Source organism: Odontesthes bonariensis, chromosome 6, assembly GCF_027942865.1.
Source record: "Odontesthes bonariensis isolate fOdoBon6 chromosome 6, fOdoBon6.hap1, whole genome shotgun sequence".
NCBI classification, from domain to species: domain Eukaryota; kingdom Metazoa; phylum Chordata; class Actinopteri; order Atheriniformes; family Atherinopsidae; genus Odontesthes; species Odontesthes bonariensis.
In genome coordinates, this window is record NC_134511.1 from 37,225,855 (window position 1) to 37,243,139 (window position 17,285).

Here is a 17,285-nt window from a genome sequence, read left to right on the forward strand (position 1 = left end):
GACATCTTAAATGGTCTCTAATGAAACTTTAAAAACCGCGTGTGGATTTTCGCTGGAGGTCTTTGAATTACTTTCTAAACATTACACATACAAATAAAGAAAGAATCTTTCATTTGTTTATCAGATTTCCTATTCACTGGCTACTCCAGGAAGTACACAGGCCTGTAATTGTGTAGTGATGTTCATTTACGTCATGCTGAAAGGCCGCAGCCGGATCTACGGGCTGCTCTGCATCCTGATGCCACGTCAGAAGTGCGTCCTTCTTGAGGGTGCAACCTGATTGACAGGTCTCTCGGCCAATCAGAAGGTGCCTTGGAGGCGACGGTTGGTCAGGGAACTGAGAGGAGGGCTTGGCTTCCTGACAGGCGTCCCCAGCTACCCCGAGAATTGAGTAGCTGTATCTGGCAACCGAGCTGAAGACATGTGTGGTAAGTGATGTGTTTATTGTGTCTTTATATTTTTCTGTTCTTAATTTAGGTTATTACCTTTCAGCCAGAATTGAAAGTAAATTAAAATAAAAACAACTGTTATATCACAGTTTTTGACCAAAGCCTAGCTGTGGTGGCTAACTTGAGTCTGGTTAGCGAACATGAGCTGTTGTTGCTGATGCTGCTAATCAGCTAAATATAAAACGGTGTTTAATATTACTGTAATCGCTCTGTTTGCGAATTATGAGTTACTTTTGTTTGTCTCAAACGGCAAGTCTATATATGAATGTAAGATTAAATTGATTATTTTTCTTCCTGTTAACGTCAGGGAGCTAATGTAACTGACGTTTACAGTACGCCCATCGCGTAACTTTCCACTAGCTAATTTTTTGTTGCCAATTGTTTGTCTAAATGAGTGGGAATTTCTATACATCTGTAACTCCATAGTGTCGTTATGCTTTAACAGGAGTATTAAAAAGGAAACATAAGCAGAGGTCCTTTAAGGTTGTGTATAACACTTGTACAAAGCTTCAATTTGAACTTAGCGATCCACTTTAATGCCTCATATGATTGATTTAGTTACCTTGGAGATGAAGTTGAGATGTTTAGCCAGTGTATGTCACTGTCCTTTGTTACACTTCTTACACTGATAGATGACGAATCCCTGTCTCCCATCACTGTATTCACAATCTGACAACACCACTCAGACCAGATAAACTAGTTGGTTTACCCCCAAACACACACACACACACACACACACACTGCCTCCCTCCATCTTGTGCTGCTCTGAATGAATGCCCCATTTACTGGCTGTCCACTGGTTCTGTTTGCATTTATCCGGCAGAGCCCAGCTGAGTAACAGGCTGCATCTCATGCTCAGCTCTGGTCTCCCTCCCTTCAGTGTGGGGGGCCAGTAGTTGGACTGGGTTGCAGATGTTTGTGAAAGTACCCATTATTTTATGGAATTTGGAACATGAAATTGACAAGTCTGTATTTAAGTGGGCCTTCAGCATGATCGTTTTTTTTAAGTTTGCTCTGCAATCATAGTAAAAGGAATCTAATTGCTTTCCTTGTGGTTTCAGCAGCCAACTGAACATGTTCATTGTCAATAATAGACCTGAGTTCAGCCATATAGCCCAGCTGTAGTTATGTTGGTCTTTTAAATCCACATGCAGTATGCAGTGAGTTAGTTGTAAAACATTACTCAATAACAGTTATCACTGCCACACACCGTATCACTTAACTCATACTCCTACATGTAGCTGCACCTCTATAAAGATTTATAAATCTGGGTAGAATTTCTTTATGAACAGAAACCCATCCCTTATTCTTTTTTCTCTCTCTTTCTACCCTTTTCCAGGAATCTTTGCTTATCTCAACTATCATGTGCCAAGGACTCGCCGTGACATCCTTGAGATCCTCCTCAAAGGTCTACGACGTCTGGAATACAGAGGCTACGACTCAGCTGGTGAGAAAGATGGGAGAGGCGCATCAGCATTACATTTTTTATTAAAGTTTTTTTTTTCCTCACCGTGTCCTTATAAGATATTGTTTGCATGATGCTACTAAATGAGCTGTGATTTAACTGTTTTGTATGCCATTAATTCAGTATAGAAGTCATTTCAGGGGCTGTCACTCTGGAAACAAAGCAGTCGTTTACTAATCAGTAGCTATTTTCTTTTATCAGCTGCAGCTTATCAGCGACAAAAAAAAAAAATAATAGACATCTTTGTTTACCCACTGCCATTCGTCCAGAGGCGACTCCTCCATTGTGTGCTTACACACATCAAACCAGAATCACAGAATCCGCTGAGTGACGCCAGCGTCATTGGTTAGAGTGACGGGTTCCACAATGCCGGGTTGCCTTTGCACACATAGTCTGTTTTCGCCTCTGCTACTACCTCCCTTGCGGGCTCAGAGGCGTAACAGCAGGTGGATTAACTTCGACCCCTCGTGATGCCTCTAAACTTTCATGCATGAAACCAATGTGCAACTAAGGCACATCTGTCCTGGCTTGAAAGGCATGTGTGAGGCCTTGTGGTTCGATCCTCATCCTGCCCAGTCTATACGTCAGAGAATCCACATGCGAAGCTCCACTAATGCCCCTGGTGTATCATCAATGTATCAGAGTCTGGGATAAAATGGTGTGTTTAGCTTCCATATTAAAGAGTGTTCTGTGGGTGTGTGGTGTACCACACTTTGAAAAGTAAACAAGACAAGAATAAAAAAAAAAAAGGTTGAGTACAGGGAATTTACTGTGAGATTGTCACACTTGACGTTCAGTGTCAACTCTCTTTTCTGCTCTTGTTAAGGTGTGGGAATAGATGGAGGCAACGGAAAAGACTGGGAGTCCAATGCCAGGTCTATCCAGCTGATCAAGCAACGTGGAAAAGTGAAAGCCCTTGATGAGGAAATCAACAGTAAGCTGAAATTGAGACTTTTCCAGAATTGATCATTTATGAAATGGTTGATTTGTCATCCCGTTTGCTGTAATGCAGTTTGAATGCTAAAGATGTTTGGATTGTGTTTGTTTCCTCTTTAGAACAGCAAGATATTGACTTGGATGTGGAGTTCGATGTTCACCTTGGCATTGCTCACACCCGCTGGGCGACCCACGGTGTGCCCAGCCCAGTCAACAGTCATCCACACAGATCCGACAAGACCAACGGTCAGTTGGTTAAACATGCTAAACTAAACAGCTCAGCCAGTTTCTCTGACCTGTGTGCAGCTGTCCGGGAGTCTTAAAGTTTGTGCTAATTCTTTTGGTTTGCAGAGTTCATCGTCATTCACAATGGAATCATCACCAACTACAAGGACCTGAGAAAATTCTTGGTGAGCAAGTGTTTTTCTTGAATTGTTGTCGACATTGTTTCATCTCTCTGATATATAGATAGGAGTGATAAGATTACTTTTATCTCTACAGGAGAGCAAAGGCTATGAGTTTGAGTCAGAAACTGATACAGAGACCATTGCCAAGCTGGTGAAGTACATGTACGACAACAGGGAGGATGATGACATCAGTTTTGCCACATTGGTTGAGCGTGTAACTCAGCAGTTGGTAAGGATATGCCAATGCACAGCATTGCTATGATGAGGTTGATAAGAGATTTTTAAAAAGTCTCCTAAACTTGTTTATTCCTCCGCCTCTCAGGAGGGAGCCTTTGCACTGGTTTTCAAGAGTGTCCACTATCCTGGAGAGGCAGTTGGCACAAGGTATGCTCACACTGCTGCTTTCAAAGGGTTATTAGAAAGAGATTTTACTAAAGTAATGACCATAGTCTGTTTAAAATGGATATGAACAATACAGTGCGTAATGTACAATATGTTATATACTGAAATAACTTCTGGAACATTTTCTTTTGTGTTTTGTACAGGAGGGGAAGTCCACTACTGATCGGAGTGCGCAGTGATCACAAGCTGTCCGCCGATCACATTCCTGTGCTTTACCGCTCCTGTAATTACGCATTTCTGTTTCCATTCAGATATAAAGGCATTTCATTGGATACATGAGACTGAGGCCCTGTTTTTTTATTTTTTTTACTTCCCAGCTGGTAAAGACAAGAAGAGCGGCGGTGGACTTCCCAGGACGGACCAGGACACCTGCCTGTTCCCTCTGGATGAAAAAGCCGTGGAGTACTACTTTGCCTCTGATGCTAGGTAAGAAGATTTTTGTGTCTTTGCATCAGACAGGAAAATTGTTCCCCATTTCCAGATATTTCTGCCTTTTCTATGGAGCATGAATCAGATCTTTATTGTTGATCTCTTGTGTCGCCACAGCGCTGTGATCGAGCACACAAACCGAGTGATCTTCCTGGAGGACGATGATGTGGCTGCTGTGATGGACGGCCGACTGTCCATCCACAGGATAAAGCGCAGGGCAGGAGACTACCCAGCCCGCGCCATCCAGACGCTGCAGATGGAGCTACAGCAGATTATGAAAGGTCAGTGGAGGGTCTGCCTCCCCACTATTTAGTTCTGCCGCTCACATTTGCAAATAAATCATTTGTATGCTACATTTGCCATAGTCAAGTCAAGTCAAGTTATTTATATAGCGCATTTCAGACACAAGTGCAATTCAATGTGCTTCACATTAAAAACCCATTGGCGCCTAAAGCACCTGCAAAAAAGGCTGCTTAATGCCTAAGCCAGTTTTTAGAAAAGGTCCCCAATGCCTGAGGGTTTTTTGAACTAAAAACAATTAATTGAAAACACCTAAGAAAAATTCAATAGTCTCAGCCTCTGAAACACATAAAGACATGAAATAAGTTGCATTTTAAAGGTTAAATTATCTGCTTTTATTCCGTCATGTTCATTCAGCATTAACACCAACACATTTTCATTAAAAAAAATGAAAAAGATGAGTCAATACACACACAAACACACACACAGACACACACACCCATTTTATTCACACACACACACACATGCCCACTACTACACAACACTACTTTCTCTGAGCGTGGTGCATGAAGCACTCGCGGTGCAGGGGGATATTGCACTGCCTGCATCCCATCAGTGTAGTCCCTGGGTGCTTGGTGTTCTCTTTGGCACACTCCCTGCAGGTCTTTCTCTTTTCACTGATCTTGGCCAGATCATGCCCAGCTGAAGCTGTAGATGTAGATGCAGGATCAGTGTTGTCTTGGAGATGTAGATATCTAAAAATATGAGTGAATATGAGCTGTTAGAGCAATAACGAAGCTGTTTAAGAGCTGTAACACTTTTTTATTTACATTATTAACTATTTACATTAACAACCAGTAGGTGTCGCAATTCAATGTTATCAATGCTGTCTTTTAATGTCTGAGCCTGGCAAAGCATTATTACTTTTTTTTTTTTTTTGGGGGAACGTTGGCAAGGCGGCAGTGCGAGTTCGCTAAGGCGGCCGCCTTAACTATAATACGCTGCGGGAAACACTGTATTTATTATACTACTATTACTATACTATAACTAATCATCATTACTATTATTATCATCATTATTATTAGTAGTAGTAGTAGTAGTAGTAGGCACCACTTCAGCTACATTACTGGCCATGATAGAGACGTCATTGCAAAATAATAATATCAGCAATAATAATGAATGATAAAAAAAAACCTGCAATATATCTTGCATTGTGCAGTTATACTGTAAACTTCAGTGACACGACTTCTAAAACATCATAGTTGTCATACTGCAGTAATTCGCACCGGGCTCTCTTTTTTTTTACATAAAGGCAACGCCACTCAAATAAGAATGAGAAGTCGTCAGAATGAAGCGCAAGAATAAATAATTACCTCCAGATCATGTCGAAACGATCTCGTGCCATCACTCGGGCAACATTTGTCTGATACAGCCACTTGCTCTGCCTCCAGTAATCCCGGCGAGTTGGTAGTTTGATTATTCCAAAAGTTAGGCAGAGACCGTTGAAAGATTTCATCTCCTGCTTTGACACAGGGCTCCACTTCGAGTTGGATGGTGTGTGGCCGCGCGCCTGATCCGCATATAAGTTTGTCTGTGTCACCAACATATCCCAAACTTCGTCAGTGAAAATATGCGAGAACACATCTAAAGGACTTGCATCTTCAGATATTGGCACCTTCAGCCCCGGTGTACGAGTAAACTTTTGTTGACGTCGGGGGCGAAATCCAGCGGACTGCCAGTCTACTTGAAAGCCAACAAATTCCTCGTCCTCGTCCTCATCCTCTTCAAACAAATACCAATCATTGTGCATTACATGCGTCTTGAAAATAATGATAAATGAACAATGTTGCGCTACGCAACAACCGGCGTCAATGGGTTAAAGATTTTAAAAAAATGTGCAATGCCTTAAAATCAATTCTGTAGCTCACTGGGAGCCAGTGCAGCGATCTCAAAACTGGTGTCATGTGGTCAAACTTCTTTGTTCTCGTAAGAACCCTTGCTGCAGCATTTTGGATTAATTGAAGCAGCTTTATGGTCTTTTTGGAGAGACCTGTAAAAAGGCTATTACAGTAATCGATCCTACTAGTAATAAAGGCATGGATTAGCTTCTCCAGATCATGATATGACATGAGGCCTCTGAGCTGAGTGATGTTTTTTAGATGGTAGAATGCAGACTTAGTAATGGCCTTCATATGACTATTAAAGTTTAGGTCACTGTCAATAATGGCACCGAGGTTTTTAACTGAGTCCTTAGCCTTCAGCCCCTTTGTTTCAAGGACAGTAGCGATCTTTAGTCTCTCCTCCCTTTTTCCAAATATAATTACTTCAGTTTTATTCTTGTTCAGCTGGAGGAAGCTGTGTGACATCCAGTTGTTTATTTGGTCAATGCAGTGATATAGTGAGTTCAGATGGGCGTAGTCATTGGGGGATATAGATAAATAGAGTTGGGTGTCGTCAGCATAACTATGGTAATTTATTGAGTTATTGCTGATAATTTGTCCGAGTGGCAACATGTAGAGGTTAAACAATAGTAATTCAGGTAACATTGTAATTTTACCTGAAACCCCATTATTACCCTGTGTCGGAAGTAATGAGTGATTAGCTGTTGCTAGAACCTTGGGTGCCATGATTGATGACCAGCTGACCTTTAAAGAGCATGTTACCTCCGTCGCTCGATCGTGCCGCCTCGTATTGTTAAACATAAAAAAGATCAGGCCGTACCTAACCCAACACGCCACCCAGCTCCTGGTGCACTCTATGCTCATCTCCCGCCTTGATTACTGACTACCCTGCTAACTGCTCTCCCAGCCTGTGCTGTGAAACCTCTGCATGGATCTCATGCATCCAGAACGCGGCGGCGCGTCTGGTCTTCGAACAGCCCAAAAGAGCACACGTCACCCCTCTGTTTGTTGAACTCCACTGGCTACCTTAGCTGCCAGCATCAAATTCAAGTCACTGGTGTTAGCCTATAAAGTCCTTAATGGAACGGCTCCCATCTACTTTAATGCTCTCGCAAAGGTTTATGTCACAACTCGGTCACTCCGGTCGTCACAGAATTGTCGTCTAGCAGTGCCTACACCACGCTCAAGACAATCCAGACTTTTCATGTGTCGTTCCACGATGGTGGAATGACCTACCGAGCGCTACCAGAACGGGGGCGTCCCTGAATATCTTCAAGAAACTCCTGAAGACCCAGCTCTTCAAAGAGCATCTCCTATCCTAGCACTTACCCTGTACTTCCCTACCCCCTCTTCTACACTACCTCTTTGGGCAGCCGTGGCTCAGTGGTTAGAGTCGGTCGTCCAATAACTGTAAGGTTTAGCTGTTCGATTCCCACTCTCGCCACTCAAAAAGATTGGTGAAACTGACAGCTGGAGGGGTGTCAGTCTACCTCCTTGCCCTTGAGCAAGGCACCGTACCCCCATGCTCCCCGGGCGCTGTGAATGACTGCCCACCGCTCCAGGTTGGCATCTGTCTATGATGTGTGATCCTAAAAAAGAAAAGCGGAGGACAAATTTCATATGTATGCATGACCAATAAATCTGATCTTAATCTTAACTCTTTCTGTACTTCCCTCTATGTTTGCACTCTATCTCTACGCTGTGAACTCTGAAAGATTCTGACTAGTGGTTTTCCTTCTATTAGCTTATTGTTAGCTTTGATGTTAGCTGCTTTGTTATATCCTCATTTGTAAGTCACTTTGGATAAAAGCGTCTACCAAATGCATAAATATTCCCTGTCTGTGCCTGTTCTGACATATTTTGTCCTCGGTATGTCGCATGATAATGTGCATTATTTTTAGTTGAGACCAGTTGGTGGTTAATTTAGTGAAATTATAAGAAACCTTCTAAAAACCAAATAACGTTCGACAGAACTAGCAGCAAACAGGAGATATCTGTTTTTTGTTTTTGTTTTTAATGGAATAAATGATGGAAAAATTAATTGTTGAAATAGTTAGGTCCCTGTTCCAATGATATTCTGATTTCTGCCTCTCTGAATGGAGGCAAAATATATTGTCAAAGATTTGGTTCCGTATTCACGCTGCTATGTCCTTAAATTAGGGAACAGTATATTAAAAAGGTGCCATGCCCGTCTCTGGTCACACAATATGAGTGTTCACATTCATGTTAAAGCAACACTTTAAACTCATAGTCAATGATTTATGGCAATTCAGTATGCTGCCGCACAGATCCTAAAGCTATATTTTATGAATGGTAAGGCTGTGATTACTTAAGGTTTCTTCTTTTTGACTCACATTTCCCCTGTTGTCCAGCAGAGGGCAGAGAGGACCTGATGTTGGCTTCACTCCGCATTCCTTTGTGGTCTTGTCATTACTCAGCCTCTCTCCTCTATCTCATTTTCTGGAGCCTTTCTGCTAAATAACCTTATTTACATGACCCAAATTACAGCTGCAGGCAGGCTGAAAAACGCTTTCAATTTTGACTACCATGCTTGTTAATGATAGAACAACAGTATCTCCCTGATGTCCCATGTTTGGATTAATGTGACCTCTCTCTAGCAACCTCTTTATATAAAGTCTCTCACTGTGCTTAAGAGGCCTTAGCCTCTTTTTTTTTTATTACTAGTGCTGGAAATGTTCCACTGATATCTTATCCTCACATCACAGGCAACTACAGCTCCTTCATGCAGAAGGAGATCTTCGAGCAGCCAGAGTCTGTGGTAAACACCATGAGAGGGAGAGTCAACTTCGACAACAACACAGGTTAGTTTCTCAGTGGAACATTGATGCTTTCCCTATTTCTACATCCTCTTAACTCTGAGATTGCCAAGATTTATATTGTTGCTCAAAGTTTTAGCTGTATTAGTTTCTGTCCTAGTTTTTATCTTTATGCAGTTTTGCTGACATGCATGACATTTAGTTCAGAACTGAAAAGCTCAGAAGAACATTGTTTCCATTGCCTTCATACCAGTCCATTTCACTACTAATTGAAATTTAAAATTCTCACTAAAATGAATTGAGATGATTATTCTTTCTGATTGGGAATGAATACAATCAGCAGTAACATGCATGTAATAAAGCAAAACGTGCATATGTGTCTTGTCAGTCATCATCTAGGATCCTGTGCACTTCTTTAATGAATTGAAAAATAATGAAGCAGAAAGTCGAGATAAGCTGTTTGGTTTTGCTTTTCAGTGACGCTGGGTGGACTGAAAGACCACATCAAAGAAATCCAGAGGTGTCGGAGACTTATCCTTATTGCCTGTGGCACCAGCTACCATGCTGGAGTAGCAGTAAGTAGTGCTTAACCAGCCACCTTTTGTCTTTGATTTGTCTGCAGAGAATCTATCAGCCTACCCGGTTATGTGAGGTCTGTATTATGACCATAGGTGTGAGGTTTATTTCCTGGCACATTCTCTGCTCTGAGCTAGGCTGGCTTTTATTTAAGAGAATGACACTGAGCTGTCCTCTGTCACTTTCCAGACCCGCCAAGTCCTGGAGGAGCTAACCGAGCTGCCCGTCATGGTGGAGCTGGCCAGTGACTTCCTGGACAGGAACACACCAGTCTTCCGAGACGATGTCTGCTTCTTTATCAGCCAGTCAGGTGTGGACACTGGTGCCATCTGGGTGTGATCTAGTCCACTTTCTATTGACATTAGACTTTAGAGGAACTTCTTTGGCATTTTTGTTATCTGTTTTTATCTCTTCTAGTGTGTGTGACATTTCTATAGGGTGCCGTTTAGTCTTTCCTCAAATCAACTCACATTTGATGCCAAAGCAGTTTCCTAAGACACTGATAAGTCTTTCTGCTAACCCTGCAGGAGAGACTGCTGACAGCCTCATGGCCCTGCGCTACAGTAAGGAGAGAGGGGCTCTGACTGTGGGCGTCACCAACACAGTGGGCAGCTCCATCTCTAGGGAGACTGACTGTGGAGTCCACATCAATGCTGGGCCAGAGATTGGAGTTGCTAGCACAAAGGTAGGTGGGAAAACTGCAGCACCGATGACCCTTCTGCAGCTGAAGAGCTTTCGCTTCCGTGGAAATGTTTTAAAGTTATGATCACATACAGCAGTATAGTCAGTGACTCATGCAGTACAATTTTCTATCACTCTTACAATCATGTCACTTAAGTGAGCCTGATAGATGCACCAAATGTATTTTCAGCTTTTTTGTTGCAGTCTTATGTTGGGTAAAAAATAAACATTATCTGCTGTAGTAGTGGACACAAATCTACAAAATATCTGATTTAGTACTGAGAAATCTTTGCCAGTATATTTGGAAAAGACATTCCTGTTAATGACCCGTTAGTAGCAGTTCAATTAGGAACTTTTTTCATACGTCGATGAGAGCTTCAATATTTCCCTTTGAGTATAGAAGACTGCCTCATTTTGAATTGCACCAAAAAATGTTAGAAGGAACCTGAGTTCATTATTTTGAGTGAAATGGCCCTTTGAAACTCAGCTTGAGGTAACTGTACGCCCGTTTGTAGCATTATCTCACAGATGAACTCAATGCCCACTGAATGAAACCCAGATGAAAACTCCATTCCAGATCTGGTCCCGCCTTTTGGAAGCTGACATTGTCCTCCACTCTAATCCTACAGGGACTCAAAAAAGCCTGATATTATCATCTCATGTAGAGCTAGAATACTTGGTTTTAAAGCCTCTCCCCCTTCTCACTCTCATAACCAAAAGGATTTTCCAGCTGAGGAATAAAAGCCTCAGCTAGTGCGCGCAGAGAGAGTGTGGAGCAGGTCCTTCCCTGCTCCAGGCTTTGGGCTTGGCTCAGCGACTCTTGTGCGGCTCCAAAGCCCCAGAGCACGCCTCAGAGACGCCATCGTTTACAGCTTGGCTGACTTGGACACACACCCACCTTCACCAAACAGTGCACATTTACAAACCAGCTCATCATATCACTGGACAACATGTATCACACTGAACTGTCTAATGACTTCATCTGCTTGGTCTTCATTTTCTTTGGTTTGTGTAATTTAACTCTTTTTTTTTGTTTGTTTTTGTTCAGTGAAAAAGATCATATAGTCTTATTCAAGATTTGTGAATTAAGTTGAGACTTAAGGACAAAATACTTTGATGCTCTCATAAGGCAGATCCCTTTGGCAGATCAGATGACAGTGCTTGGCAAAGGTCTGCTGCATGAGTTATATAACAGTATCCATTGGGAATATGCAGGGTCATGAAGTTTGTTCTCTGGTTCACCACTGTTACACTTTGCACTGCTTCATGTTTAAGCTGTCTAAATAGTGTTTAAGGGTCCTCATCTCTGCAGGGAAAAAGTTGTTGTGGTCTGCTTTAGAAAAACAAAGAAAAGTTGGTGACATGAATGCAGAAGAGTAGCACATTTTACAGCAAGGATATATTGTTACATCTGAGCCGACACCAAGGACTGTCAGAGTTCTGAGGGATTGTGGCTCGCGTGCTGTCAAGGGAGAAAACAGTGAAAAGGTTTTACTGCTATTTTCTTGGCCCTACACGTTGGTATTTCTGAGTCCTGTGGGTCCTGTGAATTTACTTGGCTTCACTCAAACTCTGATTAAACCTCCCAAATGGGCATGGAAGGCTTCCAAACATGCTGAGAGATGGAGCAGAGAGGGAGTGGGCGGCGATGACGACAGGCACTTAGTCTCAAATGTGTGTGAGGGTATGAGCGGTGACATTTTCAGATTTATCGGAAAGTGTGCTCCTGAATTTGATGTTAATCCAGCTTTAGCTTGACTGGGCTCATATGCGTGCATGCATGCATGATGATGAAACTGCTCGCTGGCTCTTGCTGTAAACTGTGCTTTCCAAACAAGAAGCACACAACCCCACAAACAGCATGTCAGGATCTGGTTGATTCTCCTCAGGTGAATCGGTGCTGCAAAACAAGAAAAACTACAATAATCAGGTCACAAAGGATTATTTCAATTATTTCACAGTTCACTCATGACCGTGTTCACCTTCAGCACACATCACTGATTAATCCCTGTCTTTATTCATCCGTGAAGCCATGAGATATGACAAGGTGATTTAAAGATTAAGCAGCGCCCCCATCAGTGTAGTTAATAACATCTACACTGTCTTTACTTTTTTCTTTGCAGGCCTACACCAGTCAGTTTGTGGCCCTGATCATGTTTGCTCTCTTGATGTGCGATGACAGGATTTCCATGCAGCCCCGACGCCGTGAGATAATCCAGGGCCTGAGGGTGCTTCCAGGTAAATCCAGAGAATTGTTTCAGCCAGTGAAATCCTGGGCCCATGTGAGGATAAAACTTTTAAAAATAGAATCCCACCTCTCAGATTAAAGATTGATGATATGCAAAGCCTTTTTTTAAATGTATTCATTATATCAAACGAGCCCTTGTAAAAGAAAGCTAAGTGACAAGAGTTCAGATTAACAGAAGGAGCAGGAGCAGGAGTGGAAGAGGACTTGGCGTCATTTTTTGGGGGGGGGGCCCTGGGCCGCTGCATGCTCCTCTGGATCTAAGTAATATGTTGGATTACTAATGGTAAACTAATAAGGAAGGTCTTTGTATTCTCAGTCACCACCTAACATTATAAACAAACTGTGTCCTGTACAATCACTACAGTTTTGTACAAGATCATGCATAGAATTTTTAAATAGCCCTCTCTCACCAAAAAAGAATACATATAGGATTTTCTGCTATGTTTTTAGATCTGATTAAGGAGGTCCTCAGTTTGGACGATGAAATCCAGAAATTGGCGACAGAGTTGTACGAGCAAAAGAGCGTCCTGATCATGGGCAGAGGCTACCATTATGCAACCTGCTTGGAAGGAGCCCTGGTGAGCACAGCACTGGTTAAACAGCTTTACCTGATTGTATTGATTTAAAAGACTGAAGAAAGCTCAGTCAAATCTCGAAGTGTAGCTTGGCTGAAGATTGATGTTTGGAAATGACAGCAACGCTTTTCCTCCTCTGTAGAAAATCAAGGAAATCACATACATGCACTCAGAGGGTATCCTGGCCGGAGAGCTGAAACACGGTCCGCTGGCCCTGGTGGATAAAGTCATGCCAGTTATCATGATCATCATGAGAGACCACACCTACATTAAATGTCAGAATGCTCTGCAGCAAGTTGTCGCCCGCCAGGTACGAGCTACACATGCCCGATGTTGATATATGTAAGAAATCTTGAAGAGAAATGAGAAACGCACTCTTTCATTAAGAATTAACAGGACATGTGAAGTTCACACCTACAATTCAGTCCCATCTGTGCCAAACTTGTGATCCCTCTCCTCAGCTAACACAAGGCAGGGGCTGATTCAGCATGACATCAGCGCTCTCAGTAATCTGAGAACAGATGTGGCTTTAAGAGATGCGAAAGTCAACTGGGGAGGAGGATGTGTTTTCAAGCTTTTTGTGATAGATATTTGGGTTACATTTGAACCCCGTTTGATCCACAGGGCCGTCCCATTTTGATTTGTGACAAAGATGACCACGAGACCATGAAAAACTCTAGCCGCTCCATCAAAGTGCCTCACTGTGTGGACTGCCTGCAGGGCATCCTGAGCGTCATCCCGCTGCAGCTGCTGTCCTTCCACCTGGCTGTCCTCAGAGGTTACGATGTAAGTGTTGCCTCCTCGGGCGAAGTGTTTGCTAGTTGAGACGTGCATTACCTACTTCATACAGCTCTTTAAACACACAGAAAAGAAAAAAAAATTGTGCAAAGCTAGTGCCCCTTAAACTCTGCATCTGCAGCCATCACTCAAGCTGATGGGATTTTTACATAAAGTGAACCATTAATAAAACACTATAAAGTAGATGTGTTGCAGATTGTGCTTTTTCCGGTTCGCCTGTCTAGACTTCTTTGAGGTTAAACATACCAAAGAACCCCCATCAGAAATAAACATGCCATGTTTACAGAGAGCACAGCCTTTCCATCTCACTCAAACAAGAAGAGAAGGTTGTGTTGAAGGTTTTAATCTAAAAGTTAGGTGGGCTGTCAAAAGAAGCGTAAAGTAAACCTTTCTAAAAGTGCCGAAGATTAGACCTGATCATTCAGGTTGTAAATTAAAAAAATGTAAAAAAAATTGCTGTGTTCGTAAATGCTAAAGGTCCAAGTAAACAAGTAGAGTAAATATATTGGTGTAAATATTGTTGGTGTCGAAGCTGCTTTTGAAGCCATCAGGGCAGATTTCCGGACAGCAAGATCCCCCATAGACTCAAACATTTCCGTGCACACAGCTCCACCACATGCCCGCCGTCCGTTTTTCTAACTTTGTCCAAGAGAAGCCGGAAAGACGAGAAAGTGCTCCTGCGAGGAATTTGGAAATTCTGAGAGCAGTCCTGATGAGCTGCCATATCGCTGGCCCCCACATAAAAGTGTGTTTTCGTTAGGGTTTTGGTCAATTATCTGTAATAGTTTGACAGCAGCATTTAGTCCTCTCTTACTTGCTGTTCATTTTTATAAAGTTGCCAAGAAGAGGTTCATGGCGTAACCTCTTCTTGTTTAAATTCAGGTGGACTGTCCAAGAAACCTGGCCAAGTCTGTGACCGTGGAGTAAACCTCACCTTTCATCGGCTGGCAGACGCACATTCAAACACTGACATCAAAGGAGCATCTGTATGAAGAAAAGAAGACAATGTCCTGTTTGTGTGTCTCGTGTCGTTGCTCTTTTTAATGCAATCTTTCGATCAATACTTGTGTGTATCACTGTTGCATCTCACTGTTTCATTTCTCTCGAAACCTTTGGCACCATTGTTACCATAATTAGTGTAGCTTTTTCTGTGGTGGCAGGGACTGGGCTGGCATCTTCAATCTGTTTTTACTTTTGGAACGCGTGTTTTTTTTAAGTTTTGTGGACCTGTAGCGCCTGTCGGTGACCATACAGGATTATTTACACTCTTGCTCAAAAGTTGTGAGCAAGCCCTCTGTGTCTGTGTTTGTGAAGTTCTGCTTTGAAGATCATTTTCTCTTTTTGTGCAATGATTTATAGGTTAGTTGGGGTATTTTTCTTTGGCAGCTAATGATTCAAAGTGTTTTTACTCCACAGTTGAAGTAAACCGAAGTCTTAAATCATTCCAAACCACAGGTCATCAGTGTTTTGTAATTGCAGCTCAATTTGCCAGTTTTGACTCTGGTCCCATCTTGGACTTTCTTCTGAGGACGTGCAGTGTACCGCAGGAGCAGCATCACAAGTCAGGTCACGAAAAAGAAAAGGAAGTTAGCCAATACACTACTGTGTAAAATCATCCTTGTTACCCTATCTCTCCTGTCGTCCTCTCTGTACAATTACATTCTGATTTCTATTGTTTAATGGAGAGCTTGTTGCTTATCTCTGGTTTGTAGATTACATTTGAACTAACTCAAGTAAGTTAAGTGAGAAAATAGTTACTAATCCGAAGTAGAAGTTGCACTCAGCTGCCAGCCCTCACCCTGCCTCCATCTCTGCTGCCATTGCAATACAGGGACCATTTGTGGCGTGTTTCCTCCTATTTAGATTTTTTTTTCTATTAAATGAATTTTATATTTGTAGAAATTACTTCTTTTGTTTGGAAAGTGAATGTTACTCTCATTTGAAATGTCAAACCAAAATTTTCTCTGGTGTCTTTGGTAGTTGTGAACCAAAACATATATATAATGTATATGTTCATTATTTTTCATTTGTAGCCAAACTGTACTGATGCTGGTAGATGGTGATGGATGAAGGCATTTTGAGCAAAGGGAGTATATACACTGGTAACATTTCCCTGTGTCATACTGAAAGTCTTTAGTGGGGTAGAAAGTCTGTCATCCCGGCCGTTTGTTTTCTTCAAAAGCCAAGGAAAAGATCATGTGCATACGCTATAGCAGAACAACAAAGTTTCCTTTAAGAAAAAAATAATAAAAAAATGTTTTTGGTTAGAAGTTGTTAATCACTTTTGCAATCAAGCCTTTATTTAGGCTTTTCCTCTTTTCCCAAACATTAAGCTGCTTCTGAGCCTGTAAAAGGAATAGAAAACTGGACAATGTTGTTGCAGATAACTTTTGTAACCCCCCCATTCTTTATCCTTCCCCCCCTTCCCTTTTCAACCTGATGCATTGACAAAAGACATTGCACCAAATACTTCCACCATCTGTCAGAAGCATGGGTTAGTGGTAGTGGGACACTATTTATGAGTGGATCTGATGCAATAAAGAGTCATATGCTTCTCTTTTGAAGTGTCTGGAGTCATTTCATGAGAAGGTGCAGCAGTTCATATTCATCACAGACACACACATCCATAAATGTCAGCAAAGAGGCTGAAGATTTGGCTTGAGTCCTCTGGAAATATACCACAAATATTTTATTAAGATTTAAAAAAAAAAAAAAAAAAAAAAGATAAACATACTACATTTGGACAGCTATTAAAAGCTAACTTTTTTTTTGTTTACTGTATAAAATATACAAAAGAGTTCAGGCAGAGGACATGCAGGGGCTTTTTACACGTCCACAGATTGGAAATTAAGCCAAGTGTTCGAGCGGTTCACACAAATGGTCTGGCGCAGCCCCCCGAAACCATGATGGCGGAGACAAGAGGCCTGCAGTAGCAGCACAGAGCTGTCAACACGGAGTGGCCGAGGAACAGGATGCTAACACAAACGGACAGCGAGTGTTGGCAGATTGCAGGCAACACGCACATCGCCGCCCGGACTGACTTGCACCACCGCGCGGCTCTCCTTCCCCCACAGCAAAGAGAAGAGCAGCTGCTGTTTCCGGGCCTCTGGGATGAGGGCCGGGTGGAACAGCTGGAGCAGCTGGAGCACGCGCCTTGGTCCGAGTCCTCCAGTGAGGAGAGCACACCTGCCGTCATCAGCCTGAGGAATGCGTTGAGCTTCAGCATGATCGACAGGTAAAGAGCTAAGCTCTTGGTGAAAACCAGGGCAGCTTTCAGGAGGATTTCATTGCACAGAGTTATAACAATGATGGCTTCACATGCAGCTGCGGAGTAGTGACTGAAGGTAGCCGCGGCCCCTAACAAGAACCGTCTCCATTCGGCAACCACGGGGAGCTCTGTG

General features: G+C 42.5%; 1 protein-coding gene across 1 annotated transcript; it reads left to right on the forward strand.

The window, feature by feature from the left end:
• The first annotated feature begins 330 nt into the window (after positions 1-330).
• Positions 331-16,448, forward strand: LOC142382610 (glutamine--fructose-6-phosphate aminotransferase [isomerizing] 1). The gene is made up of 19 exons (XM_075468662.1): positions 331-428; positions 1,789-1,896; positions 2,741-2,848; positions 2,971-3,096; positions 3,202-3,260; positions 3,352-3,486; positions 3,580-3,641; positions 3,803-3,882; positions 3,977-4,085; positions 4,206-4,369; positions 8,956-9,051; positions 9,484-9,581; positions 9,772-9,892; positions 10,110-10,267; positions 12,387-12,501; positions 12,962-13,089; positions 13,229-13,396; positions 13,711-13,872; positions 14,767-16,448. The coding sequence occupies exons 1-19, from the start codon at positions 422-424 to the stop codon at positions 14,809-14,811; spliced, it is 2,049 nt and encodes a 682-aa protein (XP_075324777.1). The 5' UTR covers positions 331-421; the 3' UTR covers positions 14,812-16,448.
• The last annotated feature ends 837 nt before the right edge of the window (positions 16,449-17,285 follow it).